Raw genomic sequence first — 24,573 nt, 5'->3', positions numbered from 1 at the left:
TTTCACCCCTCTCCATTTTCAAAAATAAAATCGTGCACACCTGTCAGTTTTCAGAAAAGTGTTCGTTTACACGAACCTGTGTATATGCCGCATGCCAAACCTCTAGGTGGCAGTGTAACGAGAAGCTCAAGCCCTCGTTAGCCAATCAGAATCCCGAAAATAGTCACATACTGTGACTCCGGCTGCCTAAAACTAGTTTTTTCTCAGTTTACATGCAAACGTGCAAACTAAGTTTTCCAAAATCTCCACTCTGGCCGGAGTTTTTAGAAAGAATCGATTTCAGAGGCGAATTCTCCGTTTGCGTGTAAACGAAGGGCACAAACGAAGGGAAATGTCTCCGTTTTTCAAAATAACCATGGGCCTGAGTGTAAAAGCGTGAAAGGCAAAGCTTGAATTTCCAGGTATGTCTCTCTTTGGTGAATGTATTTTCAAGATGGAGGCGCAACATGGCTTCCGCCATTCGAGCGACTCGTTCGTATGTTCTGAATGGCAGATTCTACGCTTAAGAGAATACTTGATTAGTTGGTGGAAGTAATTACACATGAATGAGCACATATAATTTTGAAAGAACAAAGTCAGTGTAGTACACTGACACAGTGTAGCTTTAAGTGTAACTCTATGCGTTTTTTGCTATCAATACATTTTTTTTACTTAAAATTATTAGCACAATTACTAAGAAAGGTAACAGAGAAACGATATCATTGAAATTACTTTCAGAATGATTTTATCCAGCTGATGAAGGATAAAAACATTGACAGCCAATCGGAATCGATCCTGCTGTAACGAGCTCGAGCATTTAAAGTTACAGACAAGCACGCGCTTGGAATAAACAGAAAGATATCGTCTGCTGGTGTGGATGCTAATATAGTTATCATCATTATCTTTGGTTATCGTTCTTAATGGTTTCACACTTTATAACACACTTACATTAAACATGCAATTGTGAAACTAACAAAAATTTAACCACACTGAAAAGAACAAAATGAAAATAAAATAGAAATAAAATGAAATTCAAAAGTACAATATCCCTGAAGGTAAGATGAGAGCATTCTGGCAGAATGTCTGATGGATATGAATGTGTAAGACACATTTTGAGAGCATGTAAAGAGCCAGATTTCCAATAGCACAATATAATTTTTTTTATTCAGTAAATTTCCAAAAGCACAACTGCCTTTCTAGTCTGATTCATTCACGATAGAGTGTGGATGAACCTTCATTAGTGCAAGAACTTTCATAAAGTAGGAATGTTGATTAAGTCAATCAATTTGTATGCATATTAGAATTTTTTTTCTAATTATCTTTCTAACTCTCTTTTTAATATATTTAGATCTTCAGACAGCAGATTTGTGGAGAGTGTAATCAAGCTGTCACTGTCTTGATTCCTTAAAGCTAACATCTGCAGCACGTCTGCTCCTGACATCCCAGGGAGTGTCAGGAAACGCCACATGGTTGGTGGCAAATTGGATGGGTTGAGCATATGGATGACAGGTAGCCAGACACCACCACTATTCTTTCCTCATTAAGAGACTGCTAATTTGTCTTACTAAATGCTACAGTATGAACCACAGAAGTGAGGAAAAAAATATATATATAGATGAATACTGTCAGACTCAGTCTGTTCATTAGTGCTAGGGATTTTTCAGTGACTCCTTCTGCAAGTTACATTGTTATGCCAGTAGGTGGCGGCAAGATACTCTGTCTATATGAGCGAGTCAGTGAATCATTAATTTAACCGATTCCTTCAAAACACTGATTCATTCAGGAAGGAAACAAGTGACTGGCTGCATCTGAAGTCACATACTCTTTTGAGTAGGTATTTATTTTGAATAGGTACTTACTTAGTGGAATCTACAAAACTATGTTCTATATAGTATGAATGTGTGTAGTATAAGTGTAATCCGGACGTACTACATTCCAACCCGGTCTCACCCCAAAACGTCATATACTGACCTGACGGGTCTTGACCATACGTCAACATACGACGAAAAGGGTACCCTTTAACGTCAATATGAGACGCAGACATAAGCGCACCAGCAGCGCCTCCTAGCGGTACCCTAACGCATACCTAAACCCAACCATACCCGAATCGTCACACATGGACGTTATAGGGGTACCCTTTTCGTCGTATGTTGACGTTTTGGGGTGAGACTGTGTTATACATTCACCATTACAGTATGACATTATCATGTGACCTACAGTACAGCGTCGGTTGTGTTGTACAACAGCCATGCACACGTCAGTATATCTTGCCAGAAGTAGTAGGTCATCCGGGTACTTTTTGCCTATGAGTACTGTGAGTTACGACTTAATACTTTTGTCACATACTGTTTTTGTTGCCTAGTAGGGAAGTATGCCATTTCGGATGCAGCCCTTGTCTTTATGTCAATGGATGATTCATTCAACCAATTCACTCAATAATGCTGATTAATCTGGCAACAATAAAATTCACTGTCTCTTTGAAAGAGTCATTGAATCATTCATCCAACTAATTTGTTCAAAAATCCTGATTTGTTTTTGAAATTGTTTGTTCAAAACACTGAACAAATCATAGGAATTAAACACCACAGTGTGTTGCTCAGAGATACTCAGTTGCTCAGTTGCTCAGAGATTTTTTTTTGCTTAACCCTGAACCCTTGGTGTGCTGTAAAGCCTGGCATACCTGGCATATAACATTAATTCTTACGTTTCATTTATAAAAATCAGTGAAGATTTAAAAGACATACACCACAACCTAAAGGTGGACTTTTTTAGAATTATACTAAAAGGCCTTTTACTTTCCAAAATAGTATCTTTATCAAAGTTTTGACTGTGTTGCTATTTGAGAAGCCTTAGAAATTTGCATATCAAATATGCAACAGTTGACTCTACAGGGTTAACTGAACTATACTGCGGGCTTGTGCATATGGCTGAATGACAGCCACAGTGTGATAAACACAATATACATGCAAATGAATCCTCATGCATATTTATGACATAATCTGATTATCAAGACATTTTTCTGGAAGGAAACACAAACAGATGAATAAACATTTAGTAAAATAGTTGACGGGGATCAGTACCTGTATGGATACATCACTGTAGGAGCCTCCAATCACTCCAGAGATTGCGAGCGGAACATCATCGTGGATGGCGTAGGATCCATCCGGGCATGTGTACTCACTATCGTCCACTTTCGTTAGCGAAGCGCGCACAAATTCAAGCGACTGCTCCAGTGCGTACGTGTCCTTAGAGCAAGTGTCTAAAATGTGGGCACCTAACGTTACCCCGGGCAAAATCTGATCATCTTGATTGATCTCGTCCAGGGCTAGCAGCATTGCCTCCAGTCTCTGAATCCCTCTCTGTGCATTGATACGGCCACAGTCCTGAGCCCCCTCCCCCTTTTGATGAACAGGAAACAGGCCTCCGATCACCAGATCCCCCTCGATTATGATCTCCTTCTTGGTGATGTCAGTGTTGTAACCTGGGATAGCCAAAGCCTGAGGTGTCCTGGCCAACAGAAGCAGCAGTAGAGTGAGATGAAGCGGCCAGGAGGGACCGTGACCTCCGAAGTGAGTGGACCTCTGAGCCATGGTGCGTAAAGATATGGGCACTTTGCAGGTCAATCCCTGTTTCTTTGGTCCTCTTATGTGTTGGAAAGGGATGGTGCTCAAGCTGTGCAAAAGGAAGACTTCAGACACTTCAGTGTGCATGTAAGCAATCGTACGCAAACTCAAGCATCATCGCCATCTCCTGCTTGATCAGAATCTGTGGGGGGGGGGGGAGAGAGAGAGAGAGAGAGAGAGAGAGAGAGAGAGAGAGAGAGAGAGAGAGAGAGAAAGACAGAGAGAGAGAGAGAGAGAGAGAGAGAGAGAGAGAGAGAGAGAGAGAGAGCATTAGATGCTGCACTGTAATACACAACAACTGCTGTGATTTACCGTTGCCCTTGGGGTTGTTTTTAACAAGAACAGTTTTCTTAGGGTGAAGAATAAGTGTAGGGGCATGTACATCCCAAAATAAAAATCAAATTTGTCCCATGTACTTTTTCATCTGTCATGTTTTTCTTCCTAGAGAAATTGTCCACCCAAAAAATGTGAATTCTGTCATCATTTACTCACCCTCATGACATTCCAAACTCATACGACTTTCTTTTTTTTTCTGCAAAAGATTATATGTGACCCTGAACCATAAAAACCAATCACAAGGTTTTTTTTTTTTTAAATTGAGATTTATATATCATCTGAAAGCTGAATAAATAATATTTCCATTGATGTATGGTTTGTTAAGATAGGACAATATTTGGGATGAGATACAACTATTTGAAAATCTGGAATCTGAGGGTGCAAAAAAATCTACACATTGAGAAAATCACCCTTTAAAGTTCTCCATTTATGTTCGCGATTGTGTTGCATCCACTCACAATTTTATAGTGTATATATATATGTACAAAATATCTTCATGGAACATGATCTTTACTTAATATCCGAATGATTTTTGCGGCATAAAAGAAAAATAGATAATTTTGACCCAAATATATTATTGCTATTGTATTGCAACAAATAGACTGCTTTTGTGATCCAGGGTCACATATAGGGACAAAAAAATACTATGGAAATCAATGGGAACCAAAACTGTTTGGTTACAAACATTCTTATTTTATGTTCCACGGAAGAAAAAAAGACAGTCATATAGTTTAGGATGGACATGAGGGTGCGTAAATGATGCCAGAATGCCAGAAGACTATTCCTTTAATTCAATTGAGCTACGGTAACACAATTCTTGAATATTTTGTCACAATCCAAGAAGTGGTTTACATAATCCATTTGTTTTGGAATCACATGAATAATTTCCATCTGCGTTAAGGCAGCATTGCTGAATCTGGACAGGGGATTTCTAGTTCTCAGCGTGCATTGCGTAGGACAGGATCCGGAGAGTAAATGTTGAAATTAAGTGTTACTTCATGTGTTTTTATGCAAGATGAAAAAAACTTATTTATATTTAATGTTCTGCAGTGTTGGGATTATGCAGCTTTTCTGTCATGGTGGAGTTATCATTGAAGCGAAGAGTGAAGCTGGTGAAAATATTTTGCTTTTCTCAAAAATATATTTTCTGTACAAATGCCAGTTGAGAGTACAGTTTCCTTATTCTTGTGCTTTCCCACCTCCACCATATATTACATTAAAAGGCATTTAAGTAAAGTTTATAACTAAGCAACTGCAAATCATGTCATTATTATGATTAATGTTCATCAACATTACGTTATTATCATCAAAAACATTTCCATAACTTCAAGATCAAGGCATGAGGAATTAGAAGATATAAGTATAACAATCATAAAGACCGCTGTTTTATTGCAGTGATAAATTGTATTATTTCAAATCCTTTATATCATTAAAAAGTCTCCAGGACATTTATATCACATAATAGATCAAACATACAAATCTGAACAGTTAATTTTACTGTTTTTTACAGTCGCTGGGACACATTTCTCAATATTTAGGTCACTTTTTCAAAACTCTTCACACATTTCTCCTAACCAACTTTCAGCTCGGGACAGCAGTTCATTTCACATTAAACATGCACTAAAACTACCAAATCACTTCATACTGTACATGTGTCTCAAATCAACACATTCTTCCATAACACTAGCAAAGACAGCCAACAAACACACTTTGTCACCCACAAAACAATGACCTAAAAAACACTAACAACAGGAGCATTATACAATGTTTTCTTCTGTGAAACAAGGACACCTCTCTACTGTTTAGAATTCACTGCAATATGTTACTGGAATGAATCAGACATGATGCTGTATGCTTCAATATATTTTATGTATATTTTATTTATTTTTTGCACTGAGTAATTCCAAAATACAAGAATGTGTATTCACACCATCCACCGATACAGATACAATCAGCTGTGGTTGATCCAATTGTTTTAATAGCATTTAAATGTTAGATTTGAAATATATTTCATTACAATATTACTGTAGAAATGTAATGTCTTATTCAGCAAATTGCTGTCTTATTCAGTTTTGTGTTATTGTTTTGAACTTAAGTTTAACAGTTTTGAAATCAGTATGTAAGCATGTGCAAATTGGCAGAGTTTTGGCGGTTGTGTCGAAGTGAGAAAATAATTAATGTAATTTGAAAGATGTAGTCATTGAATGCATTTTGTACCAAAGCAATGATAAATGATCACTGTGTGAAGAGTTTTGGAAAAGTGACCTATTGAGAAATGTGTCCTAGCGACTGTAAAAAACTGTAAACAATTCCATGAGCAGTTACAATAAAAAAATGACTAAAACTGAGGATAAATTGGGCCATTAGCATTTGTTTTATTCTTTGCTTATCAGTATTCGTGAGCCGCACAGATTTCCCCAAATAAGTGACTCCAGTGTAATTTGTTGTGCAGTTGAAATATCCTCATTTGGCTGCACTGATTTTCTCTGTAACTCTCCGAAATGAATTTCTCAGAATGTCTCTGTTATTCCATCAGGCGGCTGGATTTGTTAGCTTACAGCACTAGGTATGGCTTCCCTAAGGCCTCTTTCCCTTAGGATCCGGGCTAGTCCATTGAGCTTTGTTCATCACTTGTGTGTGTGTGTGTGTGTGTGGGGGGGGGGGGGTCTGGTAAAACTCTAAATTATGGGACAAAATGTCTTCAAAAGTATGGCAATATCTGAAATCATTGTCCTTGTTGTCTCCCAATGAGGAAGACAGCTTTTAAATCATAAACAAAAAATGTAAAAAAAAAACAAAAAAATGTAAATGTAAAAAATGTGTCTGTGAGGTTGTGTTTAAGGGGAATGGAATATAGAGTTTGTAGAGGATTAAAATCTTTATGTCTATGTAAAGTTCCCATAGAACATGGAAAGTGTGTGTGTGTGTGTGTGTGTGTGTGTGTGTGTGTGTGTGTGTGTGTGTGTGTGTGTGTGTGTGTGTGTGTGTGTGTGTGTGTGTGTGTGTGTGTGTGTGTGTGTGTGTGTGTGTGTGTGTGTGTGTGTGTGTGTGTGTGTGTGTGTGTGTGTGTGTGTGTGTGTGTGTGTGTGTGTGTGTGATTCATGAGGACACCAATTTGTATAATGACATGCGTATTACACTGGTATTACAACTTAAACGTGGTTTATGAGGACATTTCATGAGTCCTCGCAATTCAAATAGCTTAAAAAAACATAAAAAAATGCAGAATGTTTCCTGTGATGGGTAGTTTTAGGGATAGGGGCAGTGTAAGGGGATAGAATATACAGTTTGTACAGTATAAAAACCATTACGCCTATATGGAATGTCCTCACAAGTATAGCAAAACAAAGTGTGTGTGTGTCAGGCTCTGTGCGCAGGGGACAGTGTGACCATTGTAGTGTAAAGCTAGCTCGTCTGAACTGATGTAGAGGATCACTATCAGACAGCTTGTAAGACAACAGCTGCTTCACACACTCACACACTCACTCTCACACACACAGTGGGTTGTTGTCTTATGGGGACATTCCACAGACATAAAGACTTTTATACTGTACAAACTATATTTCAAGTCCTACCCCTAAACCTATAACCATCACACAAAAAAACACATTTTCAAAAAAAAAAAATCACTTACTGCACCCACACACCGGACGCGAATAGCGCGTCAGGCGCGAGTGATTTCAATGTTAAGTCAATGCAAAGACGCGTTACACGCGTTTTACGCGCGTAACGCGTCTTTGCATTGACTTAACATTGAAATGACTCGCGCCTGACGCGCTATTCGCGTCCGGTGTGAACGCACCATTACTCTGAATCTGATATATAAGCTGTTTTCCTCATGGGAAATTAAAACATCTGTTTTTGGATATTGCCATCTTTCCTACCCATAATGTAGGGTTTTACCAGGACCAAACACACACATTAGTACATAAGCTTGCATATATTCGCATTAAATAAGACAGTGACCTTAAACAATACAGTTTCAGCATGCACATCAAAACATAATGATTTTGTAAAATATTCCCTCTGTAGTTAGCAAATTGACCAAACAGGCTTATTTTTGTTTCTCTCCCTCTCCTTTTTTAATCTCTCTCTTATACACAGGCATATCAATGGGGAGCACACATGCTAATTTCACACATGCTACGAGGTGTTGGGTTTAGCTTTCAGATGCTGTGAACGATATAATTATGAGGTTTGCAGCCTTGACTCCTGGAGTGTGTGAGAAGAGAGTATGCGCAGAGAGACTGCATGCTAAGGTGCTTATTTACTTTTACATTACAATGACTGTACACCACTGGAATTTCAATGAGCGAAATAAAAAATAAAATGCACTTATTTAACTCTCATGTTCAGTTAATATAAATACATACATACCACTGAAGTATATGGTTAGAAGTTCAATGTGGGAATTCACTAAGAATGAGTTGTGTTCTGAATTGCTTCGGCACCTGATTCACCAAAGGAATTATTCAAAGGTAACCAACATCTTTAAGAAATTGTCCCGAATGTAGTTTGAACAGCACAATTCCCCAGTTTGAAGGCCGGTTGGGAGTGAGAAGTTGTGGAGGATGCTGAATCAGCGGTTTAAAATGTAAAAAGTGTCCCATATGTCCCATATACAGTGCTATGCATAAGTTTAGACACCCATGCTAAAGTTGACTAAAAAGAGGAATAAAAAATCATCTTTTGGAAATTGAACTTAATGCCTTAATTTAAAAAAATAGGAAAAATCCAACCTTTAAGGACACCAATTTTCGTTGTGAATGAATAATGTATCGTAAATAAATAAATGTTCTTCCTTAAAATACAGGGTGCATAAGTTTGGACACCCCTATGTTAAACTCCCATAGAGGCAGGCAGATTTTTATTTTTAAAGGCCAGTTACTATATGGATCCAGGATACTCAGCATCCTGATAAAGTTCCCTTGGCCTTTGGAATTAAAATAGCCCCACATCATCACACACTCTTCACTATACCTGGAGATTGGCATGGAGTACTTTCCATAAGATCATCTCTCAATGCAAATCAAACCAGCTGTTAGGCTAACTGAAATAAAACCATGCCAATCTCTAGGTATGGTGAAGGGTATGTGATGATGTGGGGCTATTTTAATTCCAAAGGCCAGGGGAACTTTATCAGGATGCAGAGTATCCTGGATCCATGAAGTAACTGGCCTTTAAAAATAAAAATCTGCCTGCCTCTATGGGAATTTAACATAGGGGTGTCCAAACTTATGCACCCTGTATTTTAAGGAAGAACATTTATTTATTTACGATACATTATTCATTCACAACGAAAATTGGTGTCCTTAAAGGTTGGATTTTTCCTATTTTTTTAAATTAAGGCATTAAGTTCAATTTCCAAAAGATGATTTTTTATTCCTCTTTTTAGTCAACTTTAGCATGGGTGTCTAAACTTATGCATAGCACTGTAATCCCATATGTGTACTCTATATATGCGCATCTGTGATATTTCCTCAGATATAACGCTCTTGTCCATCATTCGATCATCAGATGAATTACTGCTGCATGATGAATAAAAAATATCCTGAAAATAACTTTCTGAAAAGAGTGTTAAAGCTTTGATCCTATCTGTCAAATACGTTTGGATTAGTTTAGAGGAGCATATTAAAAGAATCTGAACGAAAATTAAGAGGTTAATTTTTTTTAATTACTTTTATTTTACTTTTAAATTTATTTTTTTCCACATTAATCATTGGAGACACCAGGACTCTTAAAATTAAAACAGTAAACTGAAATCTGTGACTTCTGATTTTTTGAATTGTGGTACAGAAAATGTTCCTATACAGCCCTATATTTAAAAAAAAAATTGTGTAACATTTTTACAATTTCTTTTATTTCTTTTTATTTGAAACTGGTTTGTCTTAGTGAAACACCATGTTGGAGAAATAAAGTCTATAAATAACCTCAGGGGGGGGGGGAATACATTGTAAATTACACTATTTCTTTTCATCTGGACGTGTCATAAATGAGAAATCAAGAATGAAGAGCCAAACAACAGTTCAGATATGACCAGCAGGAGCGATCGTTCTTTGGAATTGGAGTGTGTGTTTGTATGTGTATGTGTGTATCCATATCTCAACAATATATGTGTTCATCTCAGTGAGACACACACCTACTCATTAGGGTCTACTCCCTACCCTTTGTTTCCATGGAAACTTGCCAGACAAGAGTGAAAGGAAGGGAAAGAGAGAGAGAGGGAGCGAGAGAAGTGAGGCTGAAAGGGCCAATCTAGTCTGCTAGGATGGGAGCGGAGGTCCTATGGGAATTCTTGTAAAGCTGGTGTAAATTGGCTATATCTTTTTACGACATATACATCCCCTGAACCGCATCTCTTAAGGATTAATACTCGCATCCCTTCGGAAACATAAAGATAATTTGAGACCGCTGTTATTTACAACATAATTTATTTATTGGATGATAAGCTTAAGTAATATCTGACACTATATAGGTAGAGAGAAGTATTGTGAAAGTGAGATGAGCTTCTATGGAAGTCAAACTAGGATTGGTGTGCGGTATGATGTTAAAGGGCTGAAAATGCCCCATATTCGTGAACAGGAATCAGGTCCGGGGCAAATGGCAAAGCACAGTAGACGAAAACAAGGTTGGAGTCAGTGTGCAAGTATGTGAGCACTATTGTTGCTAGAAAGGTGTTTGGGTTCACCCAAAAATAAAAATTCTGTCATTATTTACTCACTTGCATATCGCTCCCAACTTATCTCAACAACTTATCATTTTGACATTGTCTATAGATGCTGATAATATCAATAAAAATAATACTAGGTAAATATTTCCTCTATATTACTCATTTGTTTATCAGATAACAGATAATGTTCAGTTAGAATATTGACGAAACTGGCTTTTCTCATGGTTCATTCTCAAGGTTCTGGCAAAGTGACATTAATATAATGTTCATTGAAAGTTATCTGGTCTTTAATAATGTTCTCACAACGTTAACAAAAATATATTTTTAATATATCGTTCATGGAATGTGTCTTCTAAAACATTTTTGTTGATTATTCGTCAGAACGGTTCGGAGAACATTCAAAAGTAACGTTCCCATAATATTTGCAAAATGATCAAATAGAATGTTCCCTTAACGTTTGCATAACCAAAAGAAGAAGAAAACAGGATGTTTTGAACGTTTAGAAATATACAGTTTTTATAACTCAATGGGAACATTAGCAACTAACATTGTTAGCTGAGACAACATCTAAACGCTATAAGTCTTAGTGCAAATAAGTAATAGAATAAATCAAGGCTTTTACGATTGCTGAGAGATGAGAGAACTACTGACTTTGACGCATGTTTGTCAGACATTCAAGTCAGTTTCTGAACCCTTAAAATCAGGGTGTCAGAATTTACTTTCCATTCCCGTTATTGGAGCTTTCAAGGGAAAAAACAAAATACATGTTGAGACCTAAACAATAGCACTTATAGTCAACATCAAATATATTACGTATTTGAAAGGTTATATACTGTAGCTGGACCTGGAATATAGTGCATGAGTCATATGGCCACTTTTAGGATTTTTTTAGGTGCTTTGTTGCCCTCTTTGGAGCCCAGGAGCTAGTTCTTTGTATGGAAGAGTAAACATTATTCATAACTTTGTTTTGTGTTCCACAGAATAAGGCAGATTTAAAACAACAGGAGGGATGTAAATATGCATCTCGAAGTAAATAAAATCGATTTTGATTTAATGTTGACTTTAAGCTGTTTAGTGTATCTCCCTTACTGAGATGTCTGCATATTTACACTAGAGATATGCCACTTCGCTGTGACCGCCGTGTAACCGTGCTGAAGTGGAATCTAACATTTACATTTATTCAAATTATGTAAATACTTGGCAATTAAAGACCCATAAATTTGCCTGAATATCCAGTCCAATTTTCCTCCCGTATCTCTCTCTCTCTCCTCTCTCTCTCTCTCTCTCTCTCTCTCTCTACTCCGTCTCCACTATCGCTTGTATCTTCCGCTTCACCAGATGGCCTCTTCAATTTGATGCCACTGCTTTTGCCAGTCTTCAAGACTTCTCCAGCCACGCAGTGTGAAGACGCAGGGGAACTGAGAGATGCTGGCTGAGCGAGGAGGGGGAGACAGAACGCAAATAAGAGAGAGGAAGGAATGAGCAACATTAAGGAGGAGGAGTTGTGCAAACCCTCACAAAGTGTTAATCCATTTCAGTATTTTCAATCTCATGCTAGCAAAAAGAGCAGCATGAATATGGTAATGGCACATCTAGGAGAGAGGTCATTTTTATGCAACCGCAGGGCAGACGGAGGAAAAGGTAAGAGAGGGATTCCATACAAGGGCTCTTCTGCAATGATTAGAGAGGAGAAACTATGAAAATGAATTTTCAGATGACAAAAAAGGAAATTTCCAGGGTTTAAATCGATCCAAGAATCATGTGCGACCAACCTGTTGCTTTATTTAAAGTAGCCCACATCACTCATCAGTTAAACTGCACTCGAATTCTGAACACTCAATTTTAAATTCCATTTTCCACAGTTAGCCATGCGATAAATGCACATTACACACTTGTAAGCAAATGACAGCTTCTCGGGCCCCGCTACGTTTGGGCCGTGGCTGTGCCTTTAGTCCATCCCGGCAGTGATAAAGCTGAAAACAATAAACTGACAGAATTACAACTTCAATTTCTGCTAATCGCTGGATTGCAGTACATTTTTCGACAAGCTGACAAATGTCTTTTTAATTTGGAGCTCCAAACCACAAATCCAATTCGAGCAACTGTGAGTGTGAGTAACGCCACAACCCAGCAGGCACGTTATTTGATAATCATCCAAAGAGTCGGTGGCTGCAGTCCAAATGAGGTTTTGAACACCTTACTCAGGGCTCTTTGAGCGGCCACATCATCAACCACCATTTGAAGGGGATTTGCAATCAAGTGTGTACAACAGCTTTCTCCAAGGGGACCAACCGACTGTTAGAGAAGGCTAAACGCACTGAACACTTTCTGGAAATGAGACCAGGAAACTATCCAATGATTATCTTCACAGATTACTCGATTGCGAAATATGCCTACTTCAAAAGCCCTAAATGAAATCATTCGTTTTTATTAAAGTCAGCATGAAACGGAAGTTGCGATAGTCTTTTCTTCTCAATTGTGAGTGACGTAAAGCCGAGTGAAACAAATGTAGCAAAAAAAGTAGGCCGGGGCAGTCATCATTGTTGTTCCAAAACTGTATGAGTTTCTTTGTTCTGCTGAACACAAAAGAAGATATTTTAAAGAAATCAAACAGTTGACGGCACCCATTGAACTCCATAGTAGGAAAAATAAACACTATGGAACTCAATGGCTACCATCAACTGGCTAGTTATCAGCAAAATATATCTTCTTTTGTGTTTAACAGAAGAAATTAACTCATACAGGTTTGAAACAACTTGAGGTGAGTAAGTGATTTTTGGGTAAACTAACCCTTTAAGTTCACAAAATGGCCTGAATCGGTCAAGCTGGAAACGATTGTTGGTAACAACTCATTTACCCATTCCCTTAGTCGGATATTATTTTCAGAGTCCATGGGAACCAAAAGCCCATGAGAGAGAGAGAGTTTTAATGGTAAACACTCATTGCGAATCCGAGTTGATAATTTGAGACAAAAAAAGAAGGCTACTTCAGGAATAGTAATAATAAAAGCCAAGCAAGTGCAACTCAGTCGAAAAGAAATTAAGGTTTTTGATGAACACATTTCTCCATAATGGACTTCAATGGGTCCCAAACGGTTCAAGGTCTAAATGACAGTTTCAGTGCAGCTTCAAAGGGCTTTAAACGATACCAGACGATGAATAAGGGTCTTATCTAGCGAAACGTTCGGTCATTTAAAAAATAAATAAAAAAGTTGAAGTTTTTTAGGCACAAATGCTCGCCTTGCTCTATTCTGTGATGCGCGTTCGTGACGTCAAGTAATACGCAATTACGTTGAAAAGGTCACGTTTGACGTACCGAGTCAGTGTTTACAAATGTGCGGAAGGAGGACCATATACACATATTCAAATGTCTTTGCGTCAGTTTATCGTTTAAAATGGCCATTTCGTGTGCGTATCCTGGGTGTTGTAATATTAAAAAGCCTAAAATAACATTTTCGTCAGGACACAAATTTTTTACTTTTCACAGAAGCGTGACCTTTTCAACGTAATTGCGTATTACGTGACGTCACGAACGCGCATCACAGAACAAAGCAAGGCGAGCATTTGTGCTTATAAAACTGATTAAAAATTTTTTAAATGACCGAACGTTTCGCAAGATAAGACCCTTATTCATCGTCTGGTATCGTTTAAAGCCCTTCAAAGGCTGCACTGAAACTGTCATTTGGACCTTGAACCGTTTGGGACCCATTGAAGTCCATTATATGGAGAAATGTTTTCATCAAAAACCTTAATTTCTTTTCGACTGAAGAAAGAAAGACATGGACATCTTGGATGACATGGAGGTGAGTAAATAATCAGCAAAAGTTTTTTTTTTTAAAGTGAACTAATCTTTAAATAATAAATAATAACTAATAAAATATTAAATAATAACTTTAATGTCACTGTGAAAAAGGACTTTACAGGGATGCAGTGCAACTGATTTTGATTGACAAAATTCATAGATTCTGATTTATGGTATCTGACAATATAACAATAAAACAAAATACTCATTACAGTTCACCTTTAAAGCTTTAGAAGGAACATTTTAGATTATAAGAGAATGATCCTGACTTTTTCACATGGGGTAAGCTTATTATCAGATCACAGTAAGAGACAAATAAAATGTAAATATAATACCCATCCAGTACAGCATGAAGGAGACAGGAAGCAGCAATTAAAATCCTGCCAATCAAATTCCCCATACACTACTGTGAAGTCAACTGCAGAAAAGATGAAGAGATTGCTCGGTTTCAAAAAGGGATTTTCACTCAAATGCTAGCTGTATATACAGTATGCTTCACCTCTCATCTCTCACATTCTCTAATTACTGTCTGTATGTCTTTTACAAATGCAGGGACTTAAGGAAATCTTCTTCTCTGCATCTATATGGTCTCTCCTCTCCCTCTCTAAACTTGTACATTATTCATGTCCCAGTCACTGGAGACCTGTGAGATGCTGCATACAGGGTTTCCCTTTTGCCTTTAAACACTTTAATGCAACCCTAATACATCACATTATGTATTTATCTGACACACACTCCCGGGAGTGTGAGTGAACCCACATATGGTTCTTTCTCCCTTTTGGAAAAAGTACACAGCATAGACCCACTGTGATTAAAAACCACTCCGTGCCTACATTTAATTCTACGCATTTGCATTTGTTTTAGTTTTCCTCCCTTTCTATTAGAATCACACACAAATATACACACGTTCCCTATTGCACGGATGCACAAAAGACACACAGATCCTCCTGTCTCTGTGCACGAGTCTCTCCTGGGATCTGCATGGTCACAGAGATTCTCTGTAAGTCTTTTACCAGATGCTTGACAAGAAACACACCATCTGCTATCAGATGTGTCTGATGCATTCCAGAGGATCTTAGCGTTATCTCAGACAGCCATAGAGAAAATGAAGACATTATTCACATTATAACTTTTACCGCAAAGAGTGCAGTTGATGTTCACAAAGTGGTGACAAAAAGCTGCTACGGTATAACGCTCTATGTAAATGCCATTGCACAGAGCAAATATCATTGGTTCAACATTGAATCAGCGTTGAATCAATGATCTTTGCTATTTGGTAAGTTAAACACCATTAGAATGCACAATTTAGCATACTGTGAAGAAAAAGTGGGTTATATTCATCACTCAGTTCCCACTTTGTCCATTAAGTTTAGCATTATAAAACCAAACTTTATTAACTTATAAGAGTGAATTAATCTACCTCATTTCATTCAACAATCATTTAATCTGTTAATCATGTGGTAGATTAATAAAACGATGAGTGATTATCCCAAGACATGATAAGATAGATATCTATTTAATGAAAACACTCGCTCAATTGCTATGCCCATTAATTGTCTTCTTGAGAAATCAGGACCAAGAGAGTCAAGGCGAAAATGTATTATCTATAGCTTTACTTAAAAGCAGAGTATGTGATTTGTTATGCTGGATGAAAGTCTCTTCACATCCTGATAGCAATCAGTAAGTTAAGTGGTCTAATGTATTTATATGCATATATATCGTCTGTGGAAGGCGTGGGACCATAAAATGTTCGTCCAATCATTGGATTCGGTCCGAATGCAATCATTCGATGTCTGCCTGTCAACGTATGTATTTCCATACATCCGGACACCTGCTCACACAGACATCACACGTCATCAGTGTGTTTCATGCTGTGCAGAGTAAGACAGACGCCAGTCACCGAGCACCGCAAGCGAAACCCGTGGCGCTATACTCGGAGTGGTTTGTGACTCGAATTTATGCGTTTCAATGGCAACACTATCAATGCCGGAATGAATCTGCAGCAGTCAGGTGGAACAGGTCAGTGCTCTTTAAGTTGTTTATGTCCATAATTATTGTAATGTTATGTGCTTTAAGATATGACGTTATTTACCGCCGTCTCTCTTCGTGACGCTTTGCTCCCTGCTGTATGCGTTCATGTTTTTTTCGGAGGAGGCACGGTTTTGGAGACACTCTGAAGGGAGGGTGAGATAATATGCTAGCTTTCAAATGTTGTTTATATGTTTAAAGCAACTGAGGCATTAGTATACCATCATAGAATGTTTATTAATGAACATTTGAGTGATTCTGAAAACATAAAGTTGAGTTACTGAGTTCAAAAGGGAAAAAAAGCTAATTGGCTCTAAACAAATCTTTTTGCTCTTTGTTTCACACTTTCTCTAATTACTATCTGTAGTGTCTTTTACAAACACAGGACATAAGGAAAGCGTATTCTCTACATTTGGTCTCTCCCCATCCTCATGTTGTTTGAAACCACTAAAAAACATTACTCATCTTGACTTTTGTTCCACAGACGAAAGGATATATTTGGAATGACATGAGGAAGAGGGAGACCATGTCAACTCCACGCAGAAAGGTCTCCCAACTCAGCCAGGACTCGAACCAGGAAGCTTCTTGCTGTGAGGTGACTGTACTCACACTTAGCCACTGTGACACCCTACTTTACACCTTGCTGTAACCTATCAATCACTCCCACGACAGATTAATCTCACAAGCGGTTAATCTATTTCCCGCCAAAGACACTTGTCAGCATCTGTGACTTATCCCACCACCGTAAATTCTTCTTGTCGCCCAGTCTAAAAAGCCATTAGATGAACTCTGTGTTAGCAATTCTCACTTTTATTGTTGATCAATTTTCGGTGTGGTTGTGTTACTTGCAGATAAGGAGGCACTTACATGCAATTGTGGTGATAACGCAGCTTTGCCGTGCTCACAGAGGCATCTCCACTTTGCTGGATCACTGAGACCTGAAGAATTTACTTTTATTGATCTCTTTTACACTATTTCTATTTGTGTTCATTTCAGATTTCAACAGAAAAGATATAACAAATGAGGGCAGAATACAATCAAACAAGTAGCATAAATTGAATAAAAATACTATCAAACACACACACACACACACACACACATACACACACATGTACGCCCTTGTGAAAAAGAAGTGTGCTTAATTGTATTGAAAGCGTACTTTTTTTGTGCTTAATATCATAAAAGTATACTTTTTGAAAAGTGCACTTGCAGATAATATAATATAGTTCAAATTAAATACCACTTAAGTGTACTTAAAGGGAATGCACTTTAATGACAATATTTCTTAACACACTTAAGTGCACTTTTTACAAATGCACTTTGTAATAATGTCTAATTAAGCTTAACTTAAAGTAAGTACACTTTAATCACAATATTTCTTAACACACTTAAGTGCACTTTTTACAAATGCACTTTGTAATAATGTCTAATTAAGTTTAACTTAAAGTAAGTACACTTTCATCACAATATTTCTTAACACACTTAAGTGCACTTTTTACAAATGCACTTTGTAATAATGTCTAATTAAGTTTAACTTAAAGTAAGTACACTTTCATCACAATATTTCTTAACACACTTAAGTGCACTTTTTACAAATGCACTTTGTAATAATGTCTAATTAAGTTTAACTTAAAGTAAGTACACTTTCATCACAATATTTATAAACACACTTAAGTGCACTTTTTACAAATGCACTTTGTTATAATGTCTAATTAAGTTTAACTTAAAGTAAGTACACTTTCATCACAATATTTATAAACACACTTAAGTGCACTTTTTACAAATGCACTTTGTAATAATGTCTAATTAAGTGTAACTTAAAGTAAGTACACTTTCATCACAATATTTCTTAACACACTTAAGTGCACTTTTTACAAATGCACTTTGTAATAATGTCTAATTAAGTTTAACTTAAAGTAAGTACACTTTCATCACAATATTTATAAACACACTTAAGTGCACTTTTTACAAATGCACTTTGTTATAATGTCTAATTAAGTTTAACTTAAAGTAAGTACACTTTCATCACAATATTTCTTAACACACTTAAGTGCACTTTTTACAAATGCACTTTGTTATAATGTCTAATTAAGTTTAACTTAAAGTAAGTACACTTTCATGACAATATTTCTAAACACACGTAAGTGCATGTTTTAAAAAGGCACGTTGTAATAATGTCTAATTAAGTTTAACTTAAAGTAAGTACACTTTCATGACAATATTTCTAAACACACGTAAGTGCATGTTTTAAAAAGGCACGTTGTAATAATGTCTAATTAAGTTTTACTTAAACAGTTATTTTGATGTATTGACTAATATACTAAATAAAATAATAATTTTAATGGAAAATATGGAAAATAATTGTTTTTAATTTCAACTCAAGTGTGTTGTCCAAAATTATTTTGTTGATGTATTTTAAATGTGTTTAGTCTATAATATATTGTGTGCATTAATGCACTTGAAATTTATTTTTCCTCTAAACTGCAATACATTTGTTTATACAGTATACTCCAGTACAACTTATTGTTGACATTTTTATCACCAGCTTCTGCTCTATGAACTCAATTAAAAGTGTCAGTTTTCTACATAATATTTGACAATAAAATGTAATTTATGAGAGGAGTTCTTAATGTAATATTAATGTATTGTACTTTACATCTGTGTAGAGAATACTTTTAATATCATTATGTTGATCTAAGTAAATTAAACACATTTAGTTGTGAGCAAAGTTAAACAAATCTAAACAAAATTAAATTGCATTTAAATTCAGTTAAAATACATTTAATTTAAATTAGACTACACTACACTATAAAAAATGATTGACTTTTAGTTAGGTGAATGAGTCAAGTTTTGTGAACTTACAGAGTCTAACAACACAATGAGTTTGAACAGAAATTAAAAAGCTGAAATATAACCATGCATGAAATATATTAACTTTATTTAATGCGCATGCGCCAGAAATACTACGTCACGATGACGCACTACTTCACTAGAGTTTGAAAAATGCACTGTTATGTTTCTGTAATCGCGATTCGTGAGGAAAGGAAACTGAAGCTGCGCAATCAGGAAGAGAACGCCACGTTTGATTACAGATGAGACGTTATACTGCAATAATGAGTCAAGTAAGTATATCTTGATGCTTTCTTTATTTTAAAATGTTCACCGTAACATGGCAGTTGTTATTGCGATTAAGAGTGTAACACATTACATTATTTTCATCGCAGACAGACGCAATTGACTCGGGAGGTGAATTAATCAGGTTTTCAATAATTTATCTATGATTGCATTCTAATAATTTCTTACATCATAATATTTTCACGTGTGGGTGTGTTCGACGAATTTGGCTGCTGAAAAAATATATAATTTAATTAAACCGACTTTTTAAATCATTTAAACATTACTGAATGACAAATTTGCTAAATACAGATCCAATATTGTAACACTCGAAGACATTTATATACATTTAATACATATAATCAATGTTATAACCACCATACATATTTAATATATCACTCTAGAAATAATGCTTGTAATGTAGCATTATGTTTTTATTTTTGCATTTGAAGAGTGAGTTGTTCAGTTACTATTTGTTTTGGAATATGTTATTTTTTTGTGCTTATCTGGAGTTACACGTTCATTTTGCAGGATCAGTTCATTTGTGATTGGAGAGACAGTGCAAGCGGTGTGGAATCACAGGCCTTTATTGATGAGGTGATGTTTACGTTACATAATTTGTCATGAATTGTTGCACAGACAGCACACCCTGATCAAGCTGAAACACTGCTATCAAGTCACTTACTATCCCTATAGCTTTTAAATACTTTAAATCTTCTCCATTTGTAAGTAATAAATTCCCACCTGTGCATTTACAGATGCCCCTATAATCCTCATATATTTTACAGGTATCAAACCAAAGGAAGAGGGCCGCAGAATTGCTGTGTCAACCGTGGTACCAGTAAATACAGGAACATCCTTCATGAAGATTTGCGCGGTAAGCTGAAATTTACAAGCCAAGATGAGGAAACGTTTGCATGGGTCTTGGGTATGGAAGTAAAATAATGGCAAATGTTTTTGAAACAAAAAAGCCTGTTGAATTGCACTACTTGAAAAAAAAAATGCATTGCATTAACTATGCTTGCATTTTAATGCATTGTATTTTTAGGGCTTGCATTGGGTTGAAATTTAAGCTGTGAATATTTCGATTAAAAACATTTCAAACCCATTTTCATTATTAAAAATCCAATAATCCATATTCACCTTTAATATTTTACTTAAAAAATATTCAAATGGTTTAAAAATACAACCTATAATATTTAACAGGTGATTTTCGGTCAAAAAAATGTTTCCGCTTCGCAAATTCAGTGGTTCGAATTGGACAGTAAATTCAACTTTAACATCCAGAAACTGCTAGCCTGGAAATCCAGACCCAAATCCGAAAGATTAAGGGTCTGGCATTGAGTAATATAAATCACCCAACTCGAGGGGCGGCATCAAGCATGTATTTGAAAATCTCACTGCACGCAATTGGATAATACTAGTACGACCAATCACAACTAAGCCCCATACGCCTAGCTACCAGCGGAGCTAACTGGTAGATTAGAGTCTTGCCGGCAAAACAGTAAAAACATCCTTCTTACAAAGGAACGTTTCGAGCACCGTCTTCGGTTCCTCTTTTAGATAAAAGTCTAACTCGTTCATTGTAGCGGCCAAAGCTGTTTCAAACAACTGGTGTTCATCCACAGCCATCTTGCAATGTTACTAATGACGAATAATTTGTATCATTATTTTCGTCACCGACATTTTTTCACAGACGAAAACGAGACGATAACTAAATAAAAACCAGTTTTAAATGACGACAACTATGACGAAAATGTATTGACATTTGATTGGGGAATGAATAAACTGCTTCATCAGGGCAGTACTAAATAAAAAGAGAACACAATTTTTTGTTATCCCTCTTATTACTATAATTATTAACATTTTGCAGATACTGCAAGGTGTATAACTTTAAAGCGCAACTGTATATCTATCACTTTCATTCAATTGAGCCAAATATAATAATGGACTGGATCTGTTTTTATAAACAATTGTTTTCCTTCTGTTTTTGTTTTCTTTCTTCAAGGTATTTTTTCTGACTTTCCTGCTTCTCTGGAACATTTCCATTCACATATACTCTGGAGAGCTTCTGGGACATAGACATAAACAGCACTTTCCAACAACTTCAAAACATTTGGTGACAAACGATTTTGGTTTTCTTGTTTTTATGCCGTTGGAGTTCTTCAGATTTTGTTTTGTTTTTTGTTTTTAGACAAACTTACATTCACTGTAATTGAGTAAGATTTTAGAGGTTTAAAGGTTTAAGGTTTAAGAGCTTTAATATTTTTACTTTAATATTAAGTCTCATTTGCTAACATTAGTTTATACATTATCAATAATGAACTAACAATGAACAATTTATTTACTGTATTTATTCATCTTTGTTAATATTAGGTGTGTGTGCGTGCGTGCGTGTGTGTGTGTGTGTGTGTGTGTGTGTGTGTGTGTGTGTGTGTGTGTGTGTGTGTGTGTGTGTGTGTGTGTGTGTGTGTGTGTATGTGTTTTTTTTATGGGGACCAAATTACCCGAAAAGTAGTAGTACCAGTAAATTACATGGAAACAAAAACAATTTTATATATCATACAGAATGTTTTCTGAAAATGTAAAAATGCATAATGTTTTCTGTGATGTTTAGGTACCTTTGTATTTAAGGGAAGAAAATGATTGTGCATATAAGCTTCATTGTCCTCCAGACTCTTTCTAAAGGAGTTAAAGTGTTGTAACTGTTTGTGTTTATGTATAGTGTTTCTTTTGATTGTAACTAGGTTATTAAGAGATTTTTTTTTTATTAAAATTTGAAATCTACTAAATGACAACTTTATTATAATTTTTTTTAAGTATAAATGTATTTAATTATATAACGAACGATGTACATGTATATTACATTAAAGTATATTTTAGTTCACATTAATTGCGTGTCAGTATATTGTGTAGTGCACTTAAAGTATATTTTAAAGACATTAGAAGCAGTAATGAAAGTAGATATAAAGTTGTATTAAAGTCCCACTTAAATTGTTCCAAAAAATCACTCTTAATGGCAACTTATTGCATTTTATTTCAACTTAATATGTGATACATTTGAAATTAATTACACTTAATGTGCATTGAGTGCGTCCAAAACAATACATTTAATTCACACTTAAGTGTAATTTTAACTGACATTAAAGTATATTTTAGTTCACATTAATTGCGTGTCAGTATATTGTGTAGTGCACTTAAAGTATATTTTAAAGACATTAGAAGCAGTAATGAAAGTAGATATAAAGTTGTATTAAAGTCCCACTTAAGTTGTTCCAAAAAATCACTCTTAATGGCAACTTATTGCATTTTATTTCAACTTAATATGTGATACATTTGAAATTAATTACGCTTAATGTGCATTGAGTGCGCCCAAAACAATACATTTAATTCACACTTAAGTGTATTTTTAACTGACATTAAAGTATATTTTAGTTCACATTAATTGCGTGTGTCAGTATATTGTGTAGTGCACTTTAAGTATATTTTAAAGACACTAGAAGCAATTATGAAAGTAGATATAAAGTTGTATTAAAGTCCCACTTAAGTTGTTCCAAAAAATCACTCTTAATGGCAACTTATTGCATTTTATTTCAACTTAATATGTAATAAATTTGAAATTAATTATACTTAATGTGCATTAAGTGCGCCCAAAAGATTGCATTTAATTCACACTTAAGTGTATACTTTTAAAGTATATTATTTGTGTAATAAGTACACTTTATAAAAGTACACTAAAGTGCACTTTTTTTTCACAAGGGCGTGCAGGCACTTTAAAAACTGGTGTACTGATTAGGCTATAACAAATAACATATGCACATATTCGACTGATTCATAACGGTTATTGATTCACTAAATAGAACAGACTCAAAAGAGTCATTTGATCGGGAATCGGTTCGCATCGACAAAACAATGCACGTTCGAGAACCGTTAACGGAATCGAACGTCATGAAAATCATTCGGTTTTGGTATTAAAACGGAACCCTTTTCATTCCAACCTGCGTCCTGGCGAGATTCTTGACTCTCACACAATTCTTCACAGCAGAGGATATAAGAGCATGTCCGGCACGAGCTTGAATTATTTAAAACTAACCAGCCTAACGGTTGTTCGCCTCTGTTTGAGTTTCTGTTATTTTTAAACCACAGCTCGGTTTAAAAAGCCAAACACATATAGTGGTCGTCGTTAGCATGTATTCATTTCCATCTTATTGTATTTAGTGCATTATTTTTTACAAAAATGGGCAAAAACATGTAATCGATCGATTACATGGCATCATGTAGCCTAATTTTAGGAGACAGCAGACGTGGGCAAACCTGCACATTGTGATTGAAGGCTAGCCTAAGCCTAGATACAACCATGCTTGATTTTGAACGTTTCAGAGAAGCAACAATCAAAACCAAGGGCATAACCAACATCATTATTACTGTGCTTCGAGAGCAAGGACAGGCTAAACTTGAATGATTAAAAAACACCAGGGACATAGCCACGTTTCTAACAGTTACCACTCACTCCTCACCTGGGTTAAAAAACAACAATCACAACACTGAAGAAACTCTAAAGAAACAAAAAATGTTTTACAGTAAAACCATGTTAATTGGTAGGCAACCCATACAACAGCAAAACGATATATTCATCCTAATATAAATCTTTTACTTTAAAATGTTATGAAAACTGTTTTTAGAAGTATGCATTAGCATATTTACAGACAAAATGTAAGGTAAAACGTATAGCCCTTAGCCTTCTTAGGCTATTTCTAAAATGATATATCATGTAAATAATAAGAAAATGTTTACATTGTATTACAGTGTATGTACACAATTGTATACTACTTTATTATGTTGGTCAATGTCTTAATTCTAAATCAAATATTTTTTTATAAAGCAACATGTTAGACATGTCTAAATATGTAAGACTTTAAGAATCTCTACGTGGTGTGAATAATAGACAAGGTCTGAAATTTAGCCTAAAAAATTTGTCACGCAAACAGCGTCAACAAACTTGTAATATGTTAATCTGAATAT

At 35.8% G+C, this 24,573-nt stretch overlaps 1 protein-coding gene and 1 long non-coding RNA gene across 3 annotated transcripts in view; one reads left to right on the top strand and one right to left on the bottom strand.

Moving 5' to 3' along the window:
* The window catches only part of grm2a (glutamate receptor, metabotropic 2a), a 49,551-nt gene that overhangs the window by 23,804 nt on the left and 1,174 nt on the right, over positions 1-24,573 (bottom strand). The window contains exon 2 of one of the 2 annotated variants that reach the window (XM_079629080.1): positions 3,060-3,744. In XM_079629080.1, the coding sequence (XP_079485206.1) occupies positions 3,060-3,689 (630 nt within the window). In that variant the 5' untranslated portion in view covers positions 3,690-3,744. Of the gene's footprint in view, positions 1-3,059; positions 3,745-24,573 lie in introns of those variants that run through there. The other variant, XM_079629081.1, reaches the window with a different exon arrangement.
* LOC307006567 lies at positions 19,300-22,442 on the top strand. Its single transcript, XR_013799491.1, has 4 exons — positions 19,300-19,559; positions 20,083-20,148; positions 20,340-20,428; positions 21,560-22,442. It is a non-coding gene; the product is annotated as an uncharacterized lncRNA (long non-coding RNA).

The sequence above is a fragment of the Phoxinus phoxinus genome (genome assembly GCF_949152265.1).
Source record: "Phoxinus phoxinus genome assembly, chromosome: 11".
Classification (NCBI taxonomy): domain Eukaryota; kingdom Metazoa; phylum Chordata; class Actinopteri; order Cypriniformes; family Leuciscidae; genus Phoxinus; species Phoxinus phoxinus.
This window is presented reverse-complemented; position numbering and strand designations above follow the sequence as displayed.